Genomic DNA, 22,326 nt, shown 5'->3' with positions numbered 1-22,326 from the left:
CAACATAATTTACACAACCAAACCTTCATTCATCAGGAGTGATCCTTCTTAAATTGATGTGAACAAAGTAAAATGAGAAAAATGTTTTTAAATTTTAAGAAAATTCAAATATGACAAACCACCAGCCTAAAGGCTGAACAAAAGAATTTATTTCACAAGATCATGTTACCTTCAATACTTAAGGACTGATTTGTGAATATTATTATTATTATTATAGTCTATTCTTTATCTGAGGTTTTATGATCAGCCAAACAGGAAAAAAATGTAATCATAACTTGCACAATTTTGAATTTCTGAATAACTATTATCTCCCATGTACCAGTGTTTCATATTTCTTTATATAAAAGCATGTCTAAAAATAGGTCAAGAGTAACATTCCTCAAACATAAATTCTTCAATCTATTAGAGTTTGAACTTAAATCTCTAATTTTTTAATGTACAAGACAGTGAAAAATAATATATTCTTTTGCTGTTATCAGACACTTTCATTAGATTAGTAACAAGACAATGTAAGAATCATTGTCTAAGATATGTCAAATAATAGAACAAGTCTTACCTCCATTGCTAAAGCAGCTGTCTGTTGGTCATAGTGATTCAGAAGATTAGGCATGAAGGTAGTATTATAAGGCAAATCTTGGCACATCCTCAAGGTAATAGGTTCGCAAGAAAACAAACTGTGCCCACCTATATGCCCCACAAATATAGTCAAGGGCCAAACGTAGAAGACAATCCAACTCATAGCCATCCTTCCTGGATCTGAATGAGATTCGGATGATGAGGCCTACTCAATATGTATTTTAGATCTTTATACACCTGCAGGTCTCAGCTTGAAAGTTTTTCTTCTATATCTTACTGTTAAGTTCTTCAAACAGTTAAATACTCTGCACCGTCAGAGGTTTGTTAGCTTGATCTCACAAAAGGCATTTGTTTTTGGTTTCACAATATGGGAAAATGACATCATCTTGTCTCTTCTTTTCATTTTATTACATAGGGCACATTTGGCCAACATATCAAGTTGATCAACCACATTCCCAAACAACAGATTCCATCTTAGGAGAAGAGCTATTTCTTCCTCTGATTGAAATATCTGAGAAGTATTTTTTAATGAAAGAAATTAATTTCCTCTCAAAATCTTTGATGAGTTCAGTGACGTTGCAGGATACAGAATCAATATACAAAAATCTGTGTTTCCGTACACCAACAATGAACTAAGAGAAAGAGAAATAAAACAATCTTTCATGAAAGATGTCATACTGACCTAATAGATAAAATACATGAGTATTTCAGAGACACAGTAGAGTTTTTCTACTTATCATTTATGCTATAGATATACTAAGACAATCCTTAACCAGAATTTAAAGGCAAATTTTCTTCCCTCAATTGCCAACATACGGTTTTATTTCTTATCTAGAATGGCAGTTTTTCATTTGTCACAGATATAACTGATCCATTTTAAAAAATGCTTATGCTATTGTCCTAATTTAAATATGCCGTAATTGGAACTATTAAATTTAAAATTTACTTTATGTGTTTTAATCATTAATAGTACATTTTTACATGAACTGGCTTGGCAGAATGTATTTGTGAAAAAGGTGAAATATAAATAAATTGAAAGATATGAATTCAAGTCCCTTACTAGCTGTGTAAGTGTAAACGTACTATTTAACTTCTCTGAACTCAGAATTTTTCTTCTGAAAATACTACCTCCTTTACAAGGATGACATATGAGTGAACTGAGATAATATATGTAAACATACTTTATAAAATGGTAAAGCAGCATCAAAGATTAGGTAATTTTATTACTGAATCACAGTTATACAAAGGCTACCTCCATCAACCAATAGTGAACTGGCAAATAGAAGGTTCTAAAGTACTATCAGGAAATTTTTCCAACATTACATCATCTTTTTAGATAGTACAAAAACTTTGTACCATAGATGTAGAAATATTTGACTAACAAATGTTTCATTGCACAGCCAGGCTGCAAAGAATAAAAATCATCCCTAAAAAAAACAACAACAAAAAAACACAGCAGGAATAGGATTCCCAGTTATGGTTTCCACTAAGCTTTATAGTATTTTCACTTGCTCCTACTTTTCTAGGGGCAAGATACATATCTTATTTGGGGCTGAGAGGTAGTGGACGGGGTAGAAGGTAGGTCTGGTAGGAAGAAAGCATATACTAAGTTGTTATACTTTCACTTGGCTTAATAATGATGTTGAATTTACTTTAATTTCATTTTGTTTTATATGCATTGAGTATTTCTAAGTTTGTTGTGGAATGCCTGAGCTCGGAAAACATGAGAATGGTCAGGTTCAGAAATTCTCAGAGACACAGGTTAATAAGACAACTTAAATACTAGGGCCCATGACAGTTTAGATCTTGAGACCTGGACTGGTTTCACTGAAGCAGGGAAAGAAACTGTTCTTTGTTCACTCTCAATGCTTGGGACCTCTGCATCCCAAGCTTTAGTTATTAGGCAGAAAAAACTATTCCGATAAAATAAAGCAGTGGTTCAATCTTTCTAGTTTCTTCCTGTAGTACATAGTATTGAGTGGAGGAAGGGAAAAGGAGAGTCTAAGAATTAGAATTTGGAATATTAAGGTTATGAGCCTATCTTTGCTCCAAATGACTAATCTCTCTATACAAAATCTCTAAGTTAGAGATCTTTGCGACAGCTTCTTGGCCTGCCATATTTTTCCTTCCTTCAAACTGGCCCCAGAAATGTGGGGTCTGGCTATATAAAACTGGTAGTAAACATAATCATTTACAATTAAGCTTAATTACATGCAACACAGTAACAATCATGCATACCATTAAATGTGTGTCAAAAAAAACTACTGAAAGCTTTATCAGTTTACAACATTAAAATATCCATGTAAGTTCAGTCTTGGTAGTTTGCTGCTTATGCAGCATGTTCATCTGCTTAGAACTTAAAAAAAAAAAAAAAAAAAAAAAAAAAAAAAACTACTGCTCCTTACTGAATATATATATAGTAATACCAAAAATTTTTTGAAGTTCATTTAAACTGAAGAGTTTTTAAAATTTCACTGTTTCAAATTTGTGGTTCAAAGACAACTACCATATAAAAGAAGGAATGAAAAATACCTCACTGAGTTTTTAAAACTAGATGAGACACCTCCTGATACTTCTTCCCACTTTATTTTACCTGATTTTCTCTCGGTTACTTCTTTTCCTCATGTAGAAGCGAAGCTTCCCACCGCCTTCTAAAATGGTTTCCTTTGTGTACCACAACATCCAAATTACCATATATCAAAACACTCCTGTAAAATCTATTGTTAGGCTGAAGTAGGATGACAATCTTAATATTTTAAGACTGTAGTTTATGATTATTGAAATAAGAAAAAAGTGAACTCAATAAGACAAAAAGAGTAAAAATCTTACTTTATATTTCCTCCAAATCAGAGGTTCTCTCTAATTTTAATGTGTAGCAGATTCATGAATCCCCTCACAAGTCTAAGAAATCTGAATCTCTGGAAAATGAACTGCATTTTCTAACCAATCATCTCAGATACTATTACAAGTTAAGTGGCCCGTAAGTCATGTTTTGAGATATGCTATCCTAAAAGAGTAACAGAGTATAGGTATATTTAAAAATAATTAAATGCTTAGCAAAATACATAAAACAAATTTAAAAAATAAAAGCAAATAAAGAATAACACTTTAATAGAAAAATGGGAGAAGAACATAAACTTATAACCGAACTGCAAATAACCAGCAAATATGTGAAAAGATATTCAACTTTACTCATAAAAAAAATGCAAATATGAGAGAACATTTTCACCACTCAGGCAAAAAGAACAATGAAGAGAACACAGGATGGGAGAGGGTACAGAAAAAAAGAACACTTTCAACATTCTAACAACTTGAAATACTACTGTAAACTGGTTGGTATTTTTAAAAAATGGCTACTTACATCAAAAGCCCTTAAAACGTGCACAATTTGATGCAGTAAATATATTCTCTATTCTAAGTAAACACACAAGTACATATGATGCATAAACAAAATGTTAGAGTAACACTGTTTATAAAATAAAAAACTAGCTGGGGGGCCTGGGGGGCTCAGTCAGTTAAGCAATCCCGCTCTTGATTTCTGCTCAGGTTATGATTTCACAGTTTGTGAGTCTGACCCCACACTGGGCTCTGCACAGGCAGCATGGAGCCTGCTTGGGTCGGTTTCTCTCTCTCTCTCTCTCTCTCTCTCTCTCTCTCTCTCTCTCTCTCTCCCCCTCCCTCCCTCTCTCTCTCTGCCTACAGCATGGAGCCTGCTTGGAATTCTCTCTCTCCCTCTGTTCCCTCCCCCACTTGCAGTGTACTGCTCTTTCTCAAAAAAGAAAAAAAAAAACACCTTGAAACAACCTAAAAGCCTACCAATAAGGGACTTGTTAAAAACAAACAAAAAAACTATGGTACAGGGGCGCCTGGGTGGCTCAGTTGGTTAGGTGTCTGACTTTACCTCAGGTCATAATCTCACGGTTCAGGAGTTCGAGCCCCACATTGGGTTCTGTGCTGACAGCTCTGGGCCTGGAGCCTGCTTTGGATTCTGTGTCTCCCTGTCTCTCTGACCCTCCCCTGCTAGCGTGCTCTCTCTCTCTCAAAAATAAATGGATATTTTAAAAAATTAAAAAACAAAACAAAACACTAAGGTACAGGGGTGCCTGGGTAGATCAGTTGGTTGAGAGTCAGACTCTTGATTTTGCCTCAGGTCATGATCCCAGGTCATGGGATTGAGCCCTGTGTAAGTCTCTGTGCTGAGCATGGAGCCCGTTTAGGATTTTCTCCCTCCCTCCCTCTCTCTTTCTCTCCCCCACTCTCCCAGCTCACTTCTGTGTATGTGTTCTCTCTCTCTCTCAAAAAACAAAAAAACCCACTATGGCACAACCACGTAGTGAAATATTACGTAGTCACTAAAAACAATGAGCAAGATCTGTATCTACTGACATGGTAAGACAGTAACAATACAATAGGTAAAAAATAAAATTAAAACAATTTCCTAAACAGCATATATATCCCATTTTTGTGAAAAAAAAAATGCACAGAATAAAACTATTTCAATTACTTAAAAAATAAAATAAATGCTCTGAGATTTTATGAAAGAACCTATGGTATATTACTCTGTGTATGAAATAATTAGCTCTGCTAAATCTATAAATGTGTACTGACTGGCTAACAAGAATAAACATTGGTGAATCACTGATTTATTGGCTGCTAATTGAGCAACAAGCCAGGGGACACTCTAATGCCCTACTGCAAGTAGAAAGAAAAGCAAAAGAGCAATGATCAATTTAGTTTGAGTAAAAACTGATTTTTGTTAAATTTATTTATTTTGAGAGAGAAAAAGAGAGACAGACAGACAGACACAGAATCCCAAGCTGACTCCCTGCTGTCAGTGCAGAGCCCTATGCAGGGCTCGAATTCACTAAGCATGAGATGATGACCTGAGCTAAAATCAAGAGTTGGACACTTAACTGAGTCACCAGGGGCCCCAAAACTGTTTTTCAATATATTTTTTTTAACATTTATTCATTTGAGACAGAGCGTGAGTGGGGGAGGGGCAGGGAGAGAGGGAAACACAGAATCCAAAATCCACACAGAATCCAGAGCTGACAGCTCAGAGCCCTATGTGGGGCCAGAACCCACAAACCGTGAGATCATGACCTGAGCCGAAGTCAGATGCTTAACCAACTAAGCCACCCAGGCAGCCACCTGATTTTCAATATTAAAAAAATCAGATGACCTATCAGCTGAATCAAATGGTATGCACATTTTAAAAAAACTCTTCAGGGGTGCCTGGGTGGCTCGGTTGCTTAAAGTGTCCAACTCTTGATTTCAGCTCAGGTCATGATCTCAGGGTTCATGGGATCAAGCCCCACATCGGGCTCTGCACTGACAGTGCAGAGCCTGCTTGGGATTCTCTCTCTCAAAATAAACAAACAAACAAACACTAAGAAAAAAACAAACAAACAAAATAAAAGGGGGCACCTGGTGGCTTGGTCAGTTAAGTGTCCAACTTCACCTCAGGTCATAATCTCATAGTTCGTGAGTTCAAGCCCCACATCAGGCTGTGCGCTGACAGCTCAGAGCTTGGAGCCTGCTTCGGATTCTGTGTCTCCCTGTCTCTCTGCTTCCCCACCCCTGTTCCTGCTCTGTCTCTCTATATATATTCAAAGTAAATATTTAAAAAAATTTTTTAAATAAAAGAACTTTTGATATATATTCCAAATCTCTCTTTAGTAACAATGAGATACTGCTTCTAAACAGGATTGCATGGGTAACAAAAGTGATTTTTCCTAAGGTTTTCCTAAAGTACAACCTAGGAAAAAGTTGCAAGTTGAAGTTACAGATCTATAGAAAATAAAGATCATGGACCCAAAGAGGTCCTGCCAATGTAACAGCAACTCTTAAAGATTAACAGTCATTTTGGCATTCTTACTGATATTACATTGTTTACTATAGGAATCTGCAATATCTCAAATAAATAAAGGAACCTGCTAAGTTAACATAATTGGAGTAAACACCATCAGAGGCCAGGGCTCATCAGAAAGTGAGTGATATAGCAACAGCTGTTCATGCCCTACTTGTAGGAAAAGACACACACTCCTTTGCAGAGCAATGAAAGATGCTTGGAAAACTAAGTTACTTGATTATCGTTCCATTAGAAAACAAAAGGACTTGACACATCTGATTTTTATGAAAGTGTAACATCAGAAATCTGATCTTACCAGCTTTCCTTTGAATATTAATTTTAAAAGCCCTTAAAATAGGGGCACCTGGGTGGCTCAGTTGGTTAAGCTCCAACTTCAGCTCAGGTCATGATCTCACAGTTCGTGGTTTGAGCCCCGCGTCAGGCTCTGTGCTGACAGCCTGGAGCCTGCTTCAGATTCTCTCTCTCTCTCTCTCTCTCTCTCTCTCTCTGTCCCTCCCCCACTCATGCTCTGTCTCTCTCTCTCTCTCAAATATAAACATTAAAAATTTTTAAAAATAAATAAAAAATAAAAGCCCTTAAAATAAAATAAGCCAAGTATCTGTCCTGAAAAACAGCAATAAAGGGGTAGGAGGGGCGCCTGGCATAGCTCAGCTGGTTGAGCATCTGACTCTTAATTTTGGCTCAGGTCATGATCCCAGAGTCATGGGATCAAGCCCTGTGTGTGGCTCCACACTGAGCTTAGAACCTGCTTAAGATATTCTCTCTCTCTCTCTCTCTCTCTCTCTCTCTCTCCCTCCCTCCCTCCCTCCCTCCCTCCCTCCCTCTCCCCCTCCCTCTCTCCCTCTCAAAATAAAAAAAGGGGAGGGGGGTAGGAGATGCAACTTTTAGGAGGCTGTTTTCAGGCTGGCTACAAAGCCAGACCCAAAAAACACAGGTGGGAAAAGCAGGATGCAGCAACTAAAGAGGAAAGCAGACTGAATCCAGAAATACCGACAAAGTAGACCCTGAGGGCTGTCAAGAGGGTCCCGCAAAAGATTATGTTCAGTAATTCTATTTCAATTCACATTGTCTGCACAGAAAGTGATCCATTTCATCATTCTCAGTTCAGATTTAATTTTCTTGACACCTTATATGTATATACAACGTTTTGCATTTCCAATTCAGAAATACCATCCAAAGGTTGTCTCACACACAGGGGCTACAGTGGGAACAGGAGGGATATTCTTTGTCTTCTTTCAGTTTCCCAAGAATGCACTGCAAGGACCAGCAATGACTATTTCTTGATAATGAAGTTCCTCCTCCAAGGAAAATTACTGTATTGTTAGAGAAAATATACAGTCAAAGCATATTCACTGTTCTAAGTGTTACTTTCCTTTTCCTAAAATCCGTATGTCCTTTGACCATTTGTTTTCCACATCTTATTATCTAAAAAATAAATTCAGTCTCAAAATTTTGTTTCCTGGTTGCTGAGTTTATATAATTTCATATTTAATTCAAGGGCCTCAATTCCTATTAATCTCAGAATGAGGATTTCTTTTCAGGTCTATTTCATCTAATTTTTAAAGTCCATCTGTGCCACAAATAACCTAATCATACAATGTACTCAGTGATGACAGGGTTTAAAAACCCAAACAGGAAAAACAAATACATTTAGGTTCAAAATCAAAATGAATGGTAGACATCAAAATACAGTCTAAAGAAAACGGAAAAGCTTTTACAACCAACTTGAAAACAAAATGGAAAGTTAAAGGGGTGCCTGCCTGGTTCAGTGGGTAGAACATGTGACTCTTAATCTTGGAGTTGTGAATTCAAGCCCCACATTGGGTATAGAGATTTTTTTTTTTTTTTTTTTTTTTTTTTAAATCCAGGGGTACCTGGGTGGCTCAGATTAGGCATCGACTTCAGGTCAGGTCATGATCTCGTGTCTCATGAGTTCGAGCCCCATGTCAGGCTCTATGCCAACAGCTTGGAGCCTGCTTCGAATTCTGTGTCTCCCTCTCTGTCTCTCCCCTGCTCACACTCTGTCTCTCTCTCAAAAATAAAACAATTTAAAAAATTTTTTAAATTAAATCTTTAAAAAAAGGAAAAGTTAAAAGATGGCCAGATTCTGAACTAAAAAAAAAAAAAAAATCAGATTGTAATTCTAGCCCAGTTTCCTCTTCCAATTAAAATCTATTAATCAGAAAACTCTCTAATATCAAGCCCGATTTTTCCCTTAGCAAGGTTGTATGGTTTGTATGCTTTGGCTATAAAATTATTTCAGTAAGATAAAATTTAGAGACCAGGATTTCAGTTAAAACCTCTTTCCTGGCCAGTAAAGAGTTGTCACTTTTTTTCCCAAATCTATATTGAATAATTTCTTCAACATGTACTTTCCAAATCATTCTTTTTATTTGATTTATTGCTCTTTTATGTGGGCAGCTACAGCTTTAAGTAGCCATAGTTCTAGAGTTTTAGGGGTTAAAAATACCATAAAGACAACATCACCTCTGTGAAAAGTAAAGATGTACCACATGTCTCCTAAAGAAAATAAAATCAACAGCAGCCTAACATCAACAAATTAATATGCTCAGAATTACTTTTGAGTATACAATCTGATAGTTTTACTAACAAACTAATATGAAATTTAAGATAGGTAGAGTTTCTCCTGAAGCCAAATGGGAAACAGAGGACTTATTATGAGTTAAACTCCTTTCTCCTTCTCTGATGGCAAAGCCTTCCACGCTGTACAATACAAAGGAAGAATGTGCACTTTATTAAGTTGCTCTCAACATTCCCTACTTCAAATATTTCAATCATGGAACTCCCAAGAAAAACCCACCTAAATAAATGCCCAAAGCACAAAATAAAGCTCAAAGGAATACAGCAGCTAAAATGGGGAAAGGAATGATAGAGCTCACAGTCGTTTCTTCTATTAATGGGACACTCTTACAGATTTAGAAGAGGTGTAGAGGTAGAGAATATTAGTAAGTGGATGAGATTAAAAAAAAAAAGTAGGAAAGGAAAGGGAGGATGGTAGGTTTTATTATTTACTTACTCTACTAATAGTTTCAAAACATTTGGGGGGCTGAGGAGGAACATGTTATTTCACTAAATAAAAGGCAACAGGGTAAGAAAAGGGCTGCATCTTAATTAAATCTTGAGCTCCATCCTTCCAAGCCAGCCCAGTTAAGCTTTCACACCTCTTTCCTACACTCCCTAATTCTGAATCTTTTTACCTTTTTGTGGTAGCTTGTGGCTTAGTAGTTCACGTAAATGCCTTGTTTTTTTTTTTCCCCTGGAGGAAAAAGATAGTATTGATTTGCTTAAAAGTATGTATGGAAAGCATTATCTTTCTTCTTAATAACAGAATTAAGGATTTGTCTATTCCTTAGACTGTCAGCACACCACTGAAGACTAAAAGAAGCTGAAGAGGGAGGTAACATCCCTCATGTCAGTCAGGTCTTTGTTTCCTTGCTCTTGTGGTGTTGGCTCTGCAAAGTAACCCAATTCCCATAAATAAACATTACAGGTCTATCAAAGCTACTTTTATGAAATAAGATTTTAAGATACTTTTATTTTTTATAGCTGTTAGTCTGCTCTGCTGCTGCATCTGCCCAAATTTAGGGAACCAAAATTAAAAATTTCATTTTAATACAGGGCAAAAAATTGGATTTCTTTTATTGAGTAGATAACTTTCAACTTCAAATCTCTCCCGTGCCTAAATTGATGGCATGCGCTTTTGTTCTTTAAAAAAAAAAAAAAAAAAAAAAAGGAAAGAAAAGAAAGAAAAAAGAAAAGCTTTCTCCTAGAGAGGAGCCGCCTAACTCCAAGTCTCCTGAGATTTAACGAGCCTCTAGGAAGATGTTAAAATGTCTTGAAACGTTTTTACAGCACCTTTATTTGAGAGGCCGTCTATTAATTACCCAGCAGTACCCCCACGGCAAATGCACATTAGCATAAAAGAGGGCAGCTGGGGGAAGCGTTGGGGAGGGAGCGCAGACTTTGCAAACTGATGGGATGGAGGGGACAACTTTTAGGCACTGGAAAGAAGAGGTCGGCCAAATGCCAACACAACATCTAAACCTGAAGCAATTCTAACGTGGGTCTCCGGCCGGCCCCAGACGCCCAGGGCGCCAGAGCCCTGGATGCATTGTCCTCCCCCCGGCCGCCGCCGCGTCCTCCACCCACGCTCCGGCGAGCGGGGAGCGCCACACGCCCCCGCGGCGCCGACCCAGGGAGCGGGCGCCTATCGCGGACGCGCTCCTCCACCAAGGATTTGGGCAAGGGGGAGGCGGAAGGGGAGCCGCGGTCCACACTCGCACAGGTTGCCCAGCGCGGGCTTAGGACACAGAGGGTTAATAATCTCCCGGGCGTCTGCCCACCTCAGCCCTCACCCCAACTCGGCTCCTCCGCACCCCCTCGGCCCGCCGTCGGTCCCAAGGAGCCCCTCCGACGCCCCGCCACAGCCTGGCGCCGAAGGCTTTTGTTTTGGCCGCGACGAGAATAACGATCCCTGAGGAGGAGGAGGTGCCGGAGCTGCTGGTGGCTCCTCAGCACAGGGTTAGGCAGAGGAGCGGGCAGCCGCGGCGGCACCTCCTCATTTCCCACACTCCCCGCGCCCTTTTCTAGCTAAGCGGGACTGGGGAACCGCTCGCCTCGTCGCTCACCTCACATCTCGGAGCCGGGCTCCAAGGGGGCTGCAGCGCCGGCCGGGGGCGGCCACGGGTCCCTCAGGTAAACGGAGCCAGCGAGGACCGCCGACGCGCGCGCCGCTTCGGAGCAACCGCGAGCTTTCGGGAGCGCCGGAGCGCGCGGCCCAGGGAGCAAGCGCGCGCGCGCACGCACGGCGCAGGCGCGCTGCGCACACTCGGCTGCACGCTCCCATTTTGAGACCCACTTGGAGGTGCCGGCTCGGAGCTCTCGCCCGGTCTCTGCCTCGTGTTTGGGTGACGCCTTGCGCTAGTTATCCCGCTCCGGCGGAGTGGTTTCGAGGTCTGGAAGCGTTTCTCTGAAATGCGCTCAGCCCTCTTTGCAAAGCCCTCCCTCCCCCGCTGAAAAAGCGTGGCGACTCTTTACCCAAACTGGGGATTCTGTTATTGCAAGACCACCAAAACCTGTTCTACGAACGAGGGTGCTGACCTAGGGATCCGGGGTTGAAGGTGGTCAAGAGTAGGAATACAGGTGTTGAGGGTGGCACTGGGTGCAGATAGGAGTAGGCATCTGACCTGTTGCAGAGCTTCACGCTTAAACAACAGACTAGACAAGATACTTGCCTAGGAGCAGTTTATATCCCCTTTGCCAGCACCTTAGTGCACAGGTGGAGATTGTGGTTATTGGTAGCATTTCCCATCTTTTTCTACATAAGCCATTTCAGAACTGAAAGAGTTCTTAAAGATCATCTAAACTCAACCTCTCATTTTTCAGACGAGGAAAATAGCACTCAGAAGGGTTAAATGACATCCAAAGTCACGCAGCTTTTTAAGAAAGTCTGGATTCATTCAAGGCCAGGCAGTTCTTTTTCACTATACTGTTTTCCTTTTTGTCCCTTTTCAAGCTAGACTTAATAGGCATCATCTTGTTCTGTTGATAGCCATGGAACTTAAAGTATATTGATCCTGTTGCACAACAATGTGAATGTACTTGCCACTACTCAACTGTACATTTAAACAATGGCTAAAATGGTAAATTTGTGTTAAGTGTATTTTATCACAGTTTTTAAAAGGCACTGAATAAGTGTTAAATAAGTAATGAGTATTGAGCTTAGGCAGCCATAAATATAGTTTAACATCAGAAGGTGAGCTATGGGGAAAAGCAAAAATTAATATATGAAGCAACATTTTCAATTTTCATAGTAAATACTTGTGCAGTAACAGTTTTGGGTTTTTGTTTGTTTTTTATTTTTAAAAATTTTTTTTTCAATGTTTATTTATTTTTGGGACAGAGAGAGACAGAGCATGAACGGGGGAGGGGCAGAGAGAGAGGGAGACACAGAATCGGAAACAGGCTCCAAGCCGTCAGCCCAGAGCCTGACGCGGGGCTCGAACCCACGGACCGCGAGATCGTGACCTGGCTGAAGTCGGACGCTTAACCGACTGCGCCACCCAGGCGCCCCTGTTTGTTTTTTAAAGTAATACTGATCCTCAGGCTGATTCTAAGCAAGACAGTGTGTCCTGTTGAGCCAACACTGGCTCTACTGAGGAGGAGTGAGGAGGCAAATAGTGTATGTGAAAATCTGTATGCGGTATGTACTTCCACATCCCTTGTCCCTGCAGAACCTCTGAAGATGTGCAGCTAGATGTACTTTTATGCAGTTTACACACCATCCTGTGAAAACTGTGAGGCATAGGACATATCATAGCTCACATGGGAAGTGAGAGTGATGTAGAAATTATCACTGCGTGTGTCAACATGATTAAATCTCAGAAATATAACATTGAAAAAAGTGAACTACAAGATATGTAAATTATGGTATCGCTTTAAAAACAGCCATATTGTTTGAGATCAAACATGCATCTATAAAAAGCATAAAAACTGGAAAAGGAGGCTACACACCAATTTCATAGATGGTGGTTGCCTCTAGGCAAGCGGGAAGGGAAATAAGATCTGGAAAATGTACAAAAGGGGGCTTCAACAGTTAATCACACAAATGAAACGAAAATGTTAATGTTTTTTAAATTTTGGGTGGGGATACAAGGGTGTTTCTATGTAGTCTCTACATTTTTCTTTATGTTTGAAGTAATGTTGAAGTATTTCAGACATTGAACTGATGTGCTCACTGTGAATATAGCCTGAATGTTGTCATTCAGAACAGAAGGTAAGGAGTGTCTTCAGTTAGATGATAAGGTGCCAGACAAGAGGAAGCCTAGGGAGTGCTGGTTGAGAGGATAGTCAAAAGAGAGCTTATTTTCACGTATAAGATTATTCAAATTAAACAGGGGTAACATGAGATGGTTTCTTTTATCCCATCTCTCTTTCATTCCATGTTGTAACCACCAATAGAAAGTCTTTAATGAGTGAGAACTTCGCAGAGAGACATAGCACTCAAACGGAATGTTGTTAAAACTGGTCTCTTGATGAACCCGTTTTGAAACCATAAATGTTAACTGGCAATGCTGCACATGGTAATTTAGTATTGCATCTACTACCTCCCCCGAGGTCTCCACCCCCCACCAAAGGCTTTGTTTACTCATTTATATACAACCTGATCATGTGGAAAAACCACAAGGCTGGAATTCAAACAACCTGGGTTCTAATTTCAGTTTGGCCACTCACAGACCCTTTGTTAAGTCAAGGAAAGCAACAATCTCTATGAGCTTCACTCTCCTAAGCTGGAGGTATGCAAATGTTGCCGATTTCAAAACTACAAAACACAATACAAACATAGGTTTACATTTAAGTTGGAGGAGAATATATTCTTACCTATTTTAGGAATGTAAGGTAGTGAAGTTTTGGGGTTTTTTTGTTTTGTGTTTGTTTTTGGGATTTTTTGGTTGTTGTTTTTGCTTGCTGCCCATAGGAACTGCTTTATATTTATCATGGAGCTCCTTCTGAAATTTTGAATTTTTGGTTGTTTTCTAGCACTTGTTTATAAGTTCTATCACAACAGTTATCAGTGTGGGCCTTATATTAGGTATTTACACATTGCATCTTCCAGTCTTCCTCATTTTTTTATCCTTGTGTTCTCACCCTGCCCTTTATTACGTGGTGGGTACTCAATAAATTTAATTAGACTGGATTGTAAAATTTTCTAAATTTGGAGTTATTCTTATTAAGCCATGCCATCTGCTGGTTCTCCGGTGTATCTGTCAGTCAGCCTGAATTCCTCTTGAAATTCAGGACGAAGCATTTGTGAATTTGTGTGTTGGGCAATTTTCCCATGTCCTCCCACTTCCTTTTGCAGGTGCTTTTCTTTAATTGAACCAGTCGCGAATTCTTTTTCCTCCTACCCTCTTTTACCTGTTGGCCACTCTTAAAACCTGGAAAAGTGGAGTTTGCATTTCGGAGCCTCGGAATGACCAGAGAAATATAATTGGGCATGCTCAGTTGGTTGTCCTGATTTGGAACACAAATATGTCTTGAGTGCTTGTCAATTCTGTTTCAGGATCAGATGCATTTTCCTCCCAGCATTATATTGGGAGATTGCAGCCCCTCCCAACCTCTTGCGCTCTTGCTTTTTAATTTTATCCGTGTGCCCAATTTTGGAGCCAGCCCTTCTGAATCTCTTGGCCAATCAAGAGACCACACATTGTTGCCTAAGAGACCCCGGATGCCAGCGAAAGGATTTATAGATGGTGATTGGACTACTGACTGGAAAGAAGGGTGGGGGCTGGACAGAGTCAAAGGAAAAGCTGCCATGGCAACACCAGAGCTTGAGGCTTGAAGAAGGAGATGAGCTAAAGAGGTGAGAGCAGTGGGCAGTGCATGAAAAAGATGGAGACTTTTTTGAGAGCTCCATTCTAAGATCCTCCTGGGCCTCTCACAAGCCTTGTTAGTGTTCCTGGGGATTACATTTTGCTCCGTTTCAGCTGCAGTTAAAGTACCAGATGCCTCGTACTTGCGAAATCAACAACAACAATTAATTATTTCTATACCTAGCAAACACTCGCTCTTTGTATTGCAGTATAGTTTTTGCTTTGTCTCTACCCAGTTGAATGAAAGATGAATTCGTATTTAAATCTGACTATACCTTGTTGCCTGATAATTTCCTGATACCATCTGAGATCTTCTCTGATGATACTGCAGTGCACAATGAGTTGTGTGTTGGCAGAGAAACTCAATCTAATTCTCTGTGTATTCCAAATAAAAATCCGATAACCTTGAGTATAATTCCAGTGCTCAACTCATAATGTTCTGAGTTTTATCCTACATTCCTATTAGTTTTCGTCTTTAAACTGCTTCCCCACTATTGTATTCATTCAGTTGATTTAACAAATATTTGAGTACCAATTATGTAGTACTGGAATTCAGATTCAGGTGAGCAATGTAAGAAAATGACATGAGCCAAGAAGCCTCAGAATTTTGTACTAGTTGTTTTGTACCAAAGTTCAGTGTGTCTGGGTGGATAGTGCATGGTGTGAGGGGCTGGGAGATGAGGCTGAAAAGGTCAATTGAGGTAAATTCTTCGTGGACCTAGACTTCCATGCTAAGGAGTCTGGTTATGCTGTAGCCCTCAGAGAGCCTCTGAAGGTTTTTGAGCTGAAAAGTGACACAATCAACTGGTCCTTCAAAAAATACTTCCATTAGTAGAATGGTGGTTACCAGAGGCTGGGGGATGGGGAAAATGGGGAAACATTGATCAAAGGGTACAAACTTTCAGTTATAAGATGAGTAAGTTCTGGAGATCTAATGTCCAGCATGGTGACTATAATTAATAATAATGTTTTATACTTGAAACCTACTGAGTAGATCTCAAGTGTTCTCACCACACACACACACGCACACACACACACAAATGGTAGCTATGGGAGATGATGGATGAATAATACTTTGTAATCATTTCACAATATATACATACACCAAAACATTAAGTTGTACATCTTAATTACATACAATTTTTATTTATAAAAAATAAAACAAAAAAGCAACCCTTTCTGACAGTAGATTGCATGGTATATTAAAGCAGAGACTCTTATCTTTGTACCCCCTAACTTAGGGCTAATAGGTCCTTAGTATAATTGAATAATGGTGACAGTGTGAAGAATGGCTCAGAAAATGGGATTGGAGATTTGTGACCACTGTAACTTTACCAGAGGACCCATCCTTGCTGTTGGACATGGAACTAGAACCATACCATACATTGGGGGTTAGGGCCAAAGACCCTCTATCTTCCTTTTTATTCAAAGAAAACTTAAAGGTCAGCATTCCAGGATAGCAATTAAGGTGGAAAGAGGTCACACACACACACACACACACACACACAACAGCAAGCTTTATATGTGTAAGGAGAGGAAGACAACTTGCTTTGTCTTGCTGAAAGAGTGGGGATAGTTATTTCTTGTGCATGTTATATACAAGTGTCTGTCATTGTAATAGTACTGAGTGTTTATACCATGAACATGTGTATGCATGCAGATATGTATGCTGCCAATCTGGAATGGAAGGAGGAGGAAAAAAACACAAAAGGATAATGATGAAGGCAAGGGCAGGACAACCCTATTTGAATGCTTCAGCAGAACTGTATTACCAAGAGGGCTGTTTCTCCTGGCCAGACCTATCTCCTTAAAGCCAAGTTAATTGAAGAGAAGCTAATTTAAATAATTTCTAGCTGTTAGGCACCAGGAAAAAGAGAATAGCCAGTGCAGGGCCTTAGGGAGGCCCAAGAGAAGTTACTTTGCCCTAATTCAGAAATTGTACCTAGCTTGTTTCCTATACAAACTGGAAAGTTCTCAGCTTACAGCAGGAATTTTTCACCTGGGGTAAGCAAAATGTTATATTCATGTGCATTTTTCTACAGAAAGGATTCCTAGCTGTTATTATATTCTCAAATATCTTTATGGCCCTCAAAAAAAAAGATTAAAAATAACAACTGGTTTAAAGAGAAAAAAGGTCAGACATAAATAAGAACAATACAAAAAGAAATATGTAATTTTTAACTGGGTGGATCTAGGCTCCGAGACCATGCTTTGTATCTATAATTTGCCCACTCACGTACTTTTATAGCTGCCAATTAATAATACTGTAATGAAATAATTTCCTATACCTTTTGCAATTTGGCTAAACATGTGTGACTCAGATAATTAGCTGTTAGAGGTAGGGAAGAACGTGAGTGCTGATCTGGGTCCTCTTTATATCAGTGGTATGGTGGCAGTAGGCTACTGCCAAGAAGGAATTGTGTAATGATGACCTTGTGGTTTTAAAATATTGGCTTTCTCTTCAGCTATAACTCAACCCTAAGAGAGAATATTACCTGTCGAGTGAAAACCTCAAAGATTTCAGATCTAGCATTTGGGGGAGCCCCATCTCAGCTGAAAAGTAATGTTTTTTTTTTTAATTGTCCAAATTGTCCAGCCTTTGCTACCGTAGAATAATTTTTGGAGCCCATAAATCAGGCACGCAAGCCCTAGCTTCCTCAGTCACTACTGCTTTTTTTTTTTTTAATTTTTTTTTTTCAACGTTTATTTATTTTTGGGACAGAGAGAGACAGAGCATGAACGGGGGAGGGGCAGAGAGAGAGGGAGACACAGAGTCGGAAACAGGCTCCAGGCTCTGAGCCATCAGCCCAGAGCCCGACGCGGGGCTCGAACTCACGGACCGCGAGATCGTGACCTGGCTGAAGTCGGACGCTCAACCGACTGCGCCACCCAGGCGCCCCGTCTACTGCTTTTTAATATGCAACCCATCTTTAAAGAACAAGGAAGGCAGAAGCAAACAGAAACACTGAGGATATATATTGAAACTACCATCAGTCTGCTTCAAATGGTTTCCACCTTAAAATATTTTGCTATGGCTCTCTAATGGGTTTCGAGACACTCTGTAAATGACAGGAAGTTCTAAGAAATGTTGCAAGGAAGCTACCACTTCTTGAGACCGCTCATCTGTCAGACACTCTGCTGGACCAGTTTAATCTTCAAAACAGTGGTTGATGGTAGATGTAGATAGATTAAATGCTCACATAGATTGGGGGTCCCTGTGTGGCTCATGCAGTTAAGCATCCAACTCTTAATATCTGCTCAAGTCATGATCTCATGGTTCATGAGTTCACGCCCCAAGTTGGGCTCTGCACTGACAGTGCAGACCCTGCTTGGGATCCTCTCTCTCCCTCTCTCTGCCCCTACCCTTCTCTCTCTGTCTCTCAAAATAAATAAATAAACATTTTTTATGACATGCTCAGATAGATCGAATAACTTGTAAAAAGTTATACAGCTAGTAGGTTTTAGAGCCAGGATCAAACTTGTATGAGGTAAAAAGTTTTGTAATTTTTTAATGTAAGCAAATGTAATATTTTCAATGAAGCAAATAAGTGAAAGAGGAAATTTATTGCAAGAATATCAGGTGGCTCACAAAATGGACAAGAAAAGACAGGGGGCTTCTGAGGGGTGAGGCAGTGGGAGCAAATTAACAGAATATCAGTGCTATTGTGAACAACCCTTCAGTTGTTAGGTAAGGATGAACTAGCACCAGTCTAGCCCAGCTGGCCTAGCTTGGTCTTATGACCCCATCTTGCCTGGGAAAGGGGAAGCCACCTTGATGAACCAACCCAGCAGACTCTAAACAATGAGAAGAAAGTAATTCTTCATGGAAATTAAAGGGTTTGTTTTCTTTTTTAATTTTTTTAATGTTTATTTATTTTTGAGAGAGACAGAGCATGAGCAGGGGAGGAGCAGAGAGAGAGGGAGACACAGAATCCGAAACAGGCTCCAGGCTCCGAGCTGTCAGCAGGGACCCCGACATGGGGCTCAAACTCACAAACCGTGAGATCATGACCTGAGCCGAAGCCGGCCACTCAACCAACCGAGCCACCCAGGCACCCCTAAAGGGTTTTAATCAAATGAAGGCAGACATATACGGGGCATCTAAAAATAGTACATTTTCCAACCCAAATCTGTCCATCTCTAAAGGCTTGGCTTTGTCCGTTATACCATTCTCCTTTTTTTTTTAATTTATTTATTTTGAGAGAGAGAGGGAGAGAAAGTGCACATAAGCAGGGAGGGGCAGAGAGAGAGAATGAGAGAGAATCCCAGGCAGGCTCCACACTCAGCGCAGAACCTGACACAGGGCTTGATCCCACAACCCTGGGATCATGACCTGAGCCAAAAGCAAGAGTCAGACACTTAACTGACTGCACCACCTAGGTGCCCTTACACCATTCTACTTCTTAAATATGGTGTCAAGCTAGAACCCTTGTTACTTAGAGATCAGAAGGAGGAGAGGAAGAAAGACACAGGGGCAAAGATGGAGTGCTTTATACTGCACTATGGTTTTATAAGTTAAAATACTTCTTTCTGGCAAATGGGGTATATTTTTACCTGGGAATGATTTTAAACAGACCTGATCTGATTTCTAGTTCCAGCAGTTCCTGCTTCTGTAAACTTTGGCAGGGTGTGTAACTTCGGTGAGCCTCATTTTCTTCATGTGTAAAATGGGATAAAACCTACAACCTCACCAGATTGTTGTGAGCTTTAATTAAGCATGCATGTAAAGTGCTTGACATGTAAAATGATCCCAGTAAATGTTCTTCCCCCCATTTCCCTCTTTCAACATACTAAAAGATGGTATGGTATTAGTATTTTTCATATTCTGAAGATTATATGATTCATTTCTTCTGATAGGTATGGTTTTTCTTATGGAAAGTATTCAGTTATTTCATGATGGCATTTGCACCTCCAAAAAGCATAGATGGCCCCAAAATGCAGACAAAGATGAGTACCTGGACACCCCTAAACCATCAGCTTTTGAATGACCGGGTAAGTGACCAGAGCTATTTTATCAATGAATCCATGCCTTAAGGTTGGGGGGGGGGGGGGGGATAAAATGTTAGTTATCAAAATGTGAGCAGGAATTGTTTAGGATTGTGTAATGGGTTAAAATAAAAGACAGATGTAGGATTTTTTCCAAAAGCTTTTATTGAGCTCTTGCTATATGGGCAAAGCTGGTTGTAGACAGAATCTTTGCCCATGATGAAAATGTCTTAGATTTGCTCTTTCCTCTACTGTCGCTGCTCCTCTCTCTCTCATCCCAAGTGCCTTTTTTCTCCCATCACTGGTTCTCTGCTGGAATAGCCAGGAATGAGAGAGAAGAGGGTACTCTGTGAGGAGTTCCCCAAAAAGATTTTCTTGCTATAGTTGCGGTTACTGGATAATGGTGGACATTTAACCAAATAAATAAAATGAGTAAATCTCAACTGATGACTCACATTACTAGGCTTCTCCTAAAAAGTTTCTTTCTTATCTGCATTCTGGGGAAGCACGAGTAGAATACACCAAAGGATTGCAGAGATGGGAAGCTGAGTATCATGCTGGGGTGTGAGATTGGCCAGCCTCTGGGGATTTCCATCCTGCTTCAGTTGGAGGCAGAATTTACCAACAGGCCTGTGAGCTCCTATTATCAATACCTATTCCAAGGACCACACCTCATTGGCAGTAAAATACAATCAACATCAATAAAACTGACTTCATTATCTTGCTCCTACACACCAGTTCCTCCTCCTGGTAAAAGGCATCACTTTACACCAAGTCACTCGAGCCAGAAATCATCCTTCTCCCTGCCAGCTCTGGGTTGGTTTTCCCCAATTTACAAGCTCATAACTTAGCCTGTTATTGATGGCATAGAAGACATTACTGTTTCATAGTAAAACACAAGATTCTTGGAGAGACAAAGAACTTCGTTACTCACAGTGCAGCAAGCAGCTGTAGCATCATGTTTGCATTGTTTCTTGCCCACCTTGTCCCACAAGAATGCTATAGAAGGCCCAGAAAAATACTACACACCATGGATTTGTAGCACAAACCCTTACTGAGGAACAGTAAACCCACTGCTTTTCTTTCTTTCTTTTTTTTTTTTTTTTTGATCCAAGTTAGTTAACATATAGTGTAATAATGATTTCAGGAATAGAATTTAGTGATTCATCACTTACATATAACATCCAGTGCTCATCCCAAGTGCCCTCCTTAATGCCCATCACCCATTTAGCCATCCCCCCACCCAACACCCCACCAGCAACCCTTAGTTTGTTCTCTGTATTTAAGAGTCTCTTATGGGTTGTCTCCCTGTTTTTGTCTTATTTTTGCTTCCCTTCCCTTATGTTCATCTGTTTTGTTTCTTACGTTCCTTATATGAGTGAAATCATATGATATGTCTTTCTCTGACTTATCTCACTTAGCATAATACACTCTCATTCCATCTATATTGTTGCAAATGCCAAGATTTCATTCTTTTTGATCACCAAGTAATATTCTGTTGTATATGTATATACCACATCTTCTTTATTCATTTATCAGTCAATGGACATTTGGGCTCTTTCCATACTTTGGCTATCATTGATAGCACTGCTATAAACATTGGGGTCATGTGCCCCTTTTAATCAGCATTTTTGTATCCTTTGGATAAATACCTAGTAGTGCAGTTGCTAGGTCAGAGGGTAGTTCTGTTTTTAATTTTTTGAGGAACCTCTATACTGTTTTCCAGAGTGGCTGTACTAGTTTGGAAGGAATCCATTGCTTTTGTAGTAAGCAGTAAGCAAGTCTGCTCTTGGTCCCAAAAGGAGACAGTACCTCATTACTCAAAGTTGCCTTGCTCCAAACATAACTTGGAGAAATGGCCCAAGGAAAGAGCAATGACTCTCAGTATTCCAACACATTTAGGAGTATGAGAGGGAGGCCCAGGGAGGTATGTCTTCCAGCACCCCCTCATTTCCATATCCAATTCATTTTCAAGTTCTAGGAGACTTCCTTTTCATCCAGGCCTCTCTCCATTATTCATCTATATGCCTCCAGCTTCACCTTGTCAGTTTACACTCTCATCACCCTTTGCCTGATGCAGTGCTGTAACCCCTAACTGGCTTCACTCCCTCTAGTGCTACCAGTCCATCTTCTGCACTGGTCCCAGGATGATTTTTCTAAAATACCAAACTAAAAAAATTAAAATAAACATAAATAAAATTTTAAAGTAAAATACCAAGCTAATCCTATTGTGTAAAACTGATAACACACCCTGCTCCAAAGAGTAAATTCCAAACCCCTACACATAGCATTGAGGATCTTTCTTAAGTTGACCTCATCCAAACTCTCAGTTCCTACCCCTGCCACTGCTTCCTCCCATCCTATGTCCAGGCTAACTAAGTGGCCTCCAGATGAACCATTGTTGCCCCCTCTAAGCACTAACTCCAATACGATTTTCTCTGGAAAGCCTTCTCCTGCTTGCTTTTCTTTGCTCTCATCACTGTTTACCAACTTTCCCAC

At 40.0% G+C, this 22,326-nt stretch overlaps 2 protein-coding genes across 4 annotated transcripts in view; one reads left to right on the top strand and one right to left on the bottom strand.

Annotated features, from left to right (window-relative positions):
• FZD3 (frizzled class receptor 3) overlaps positions 1-1,204 on the bottom strand; it is an 85,222-nt gene extending 84,018 nt beyond the window's left edge. The window contains exon 1 of the mRNA XM_032592872.1: positions 557-1,204. Within this exon, the coding sequence (XP_032448763.1) occupies positions 557-745 (189 nt within the window). The 5' untranslated portion in view covers positions 746-1,204. The remainder of the gene's footprint in view (positions 1-556) is intronic.
• Positions 1,205-14,759: 13,555 nt separating this feature from the next.
• Positions 14,760-22,326, top strand: part of FBXO16 (F-box protein 16) — a 56,280-nt gene continuing 48,713 nt past the window's right edge. For all 3 annotated transcript variants that reach the window (XM_030312679.1, XM_030312680.1, XM_030312681.1), the window contains exons 1-2: positions 14,760-14,831; positions 19,699-19,833. In XM_030312679.1, the coding sequence (XP_030168539.1) occupies positions 19,735-19,833 (99 nt within the window). In that variant the 5' untranslated portion in view covers positions 14,760-14,831; positions 19,699-19,734. The remainder of the gene's footprint in view (positions 14,832-19,698; positions 19,834-22,326) is intronic.

This window comes from Lynx canadensis, chromosome B1 (assembly GCF_007474595.2).
Source record: "Lynx canadensis isolate LIC74 chromosome B1, mLynCan4.pri.v2, whole genome shotgun sequence".
Classification (NCBI taxonomy): Eukaryota; Metazoa; Chordata; class Mammalia; order Carnivora; family Felidae; genus Lynx; species Lynx canadensis.
This window is presented reverse-complemented; position numbering and strand designations above follow the sequence as displayed.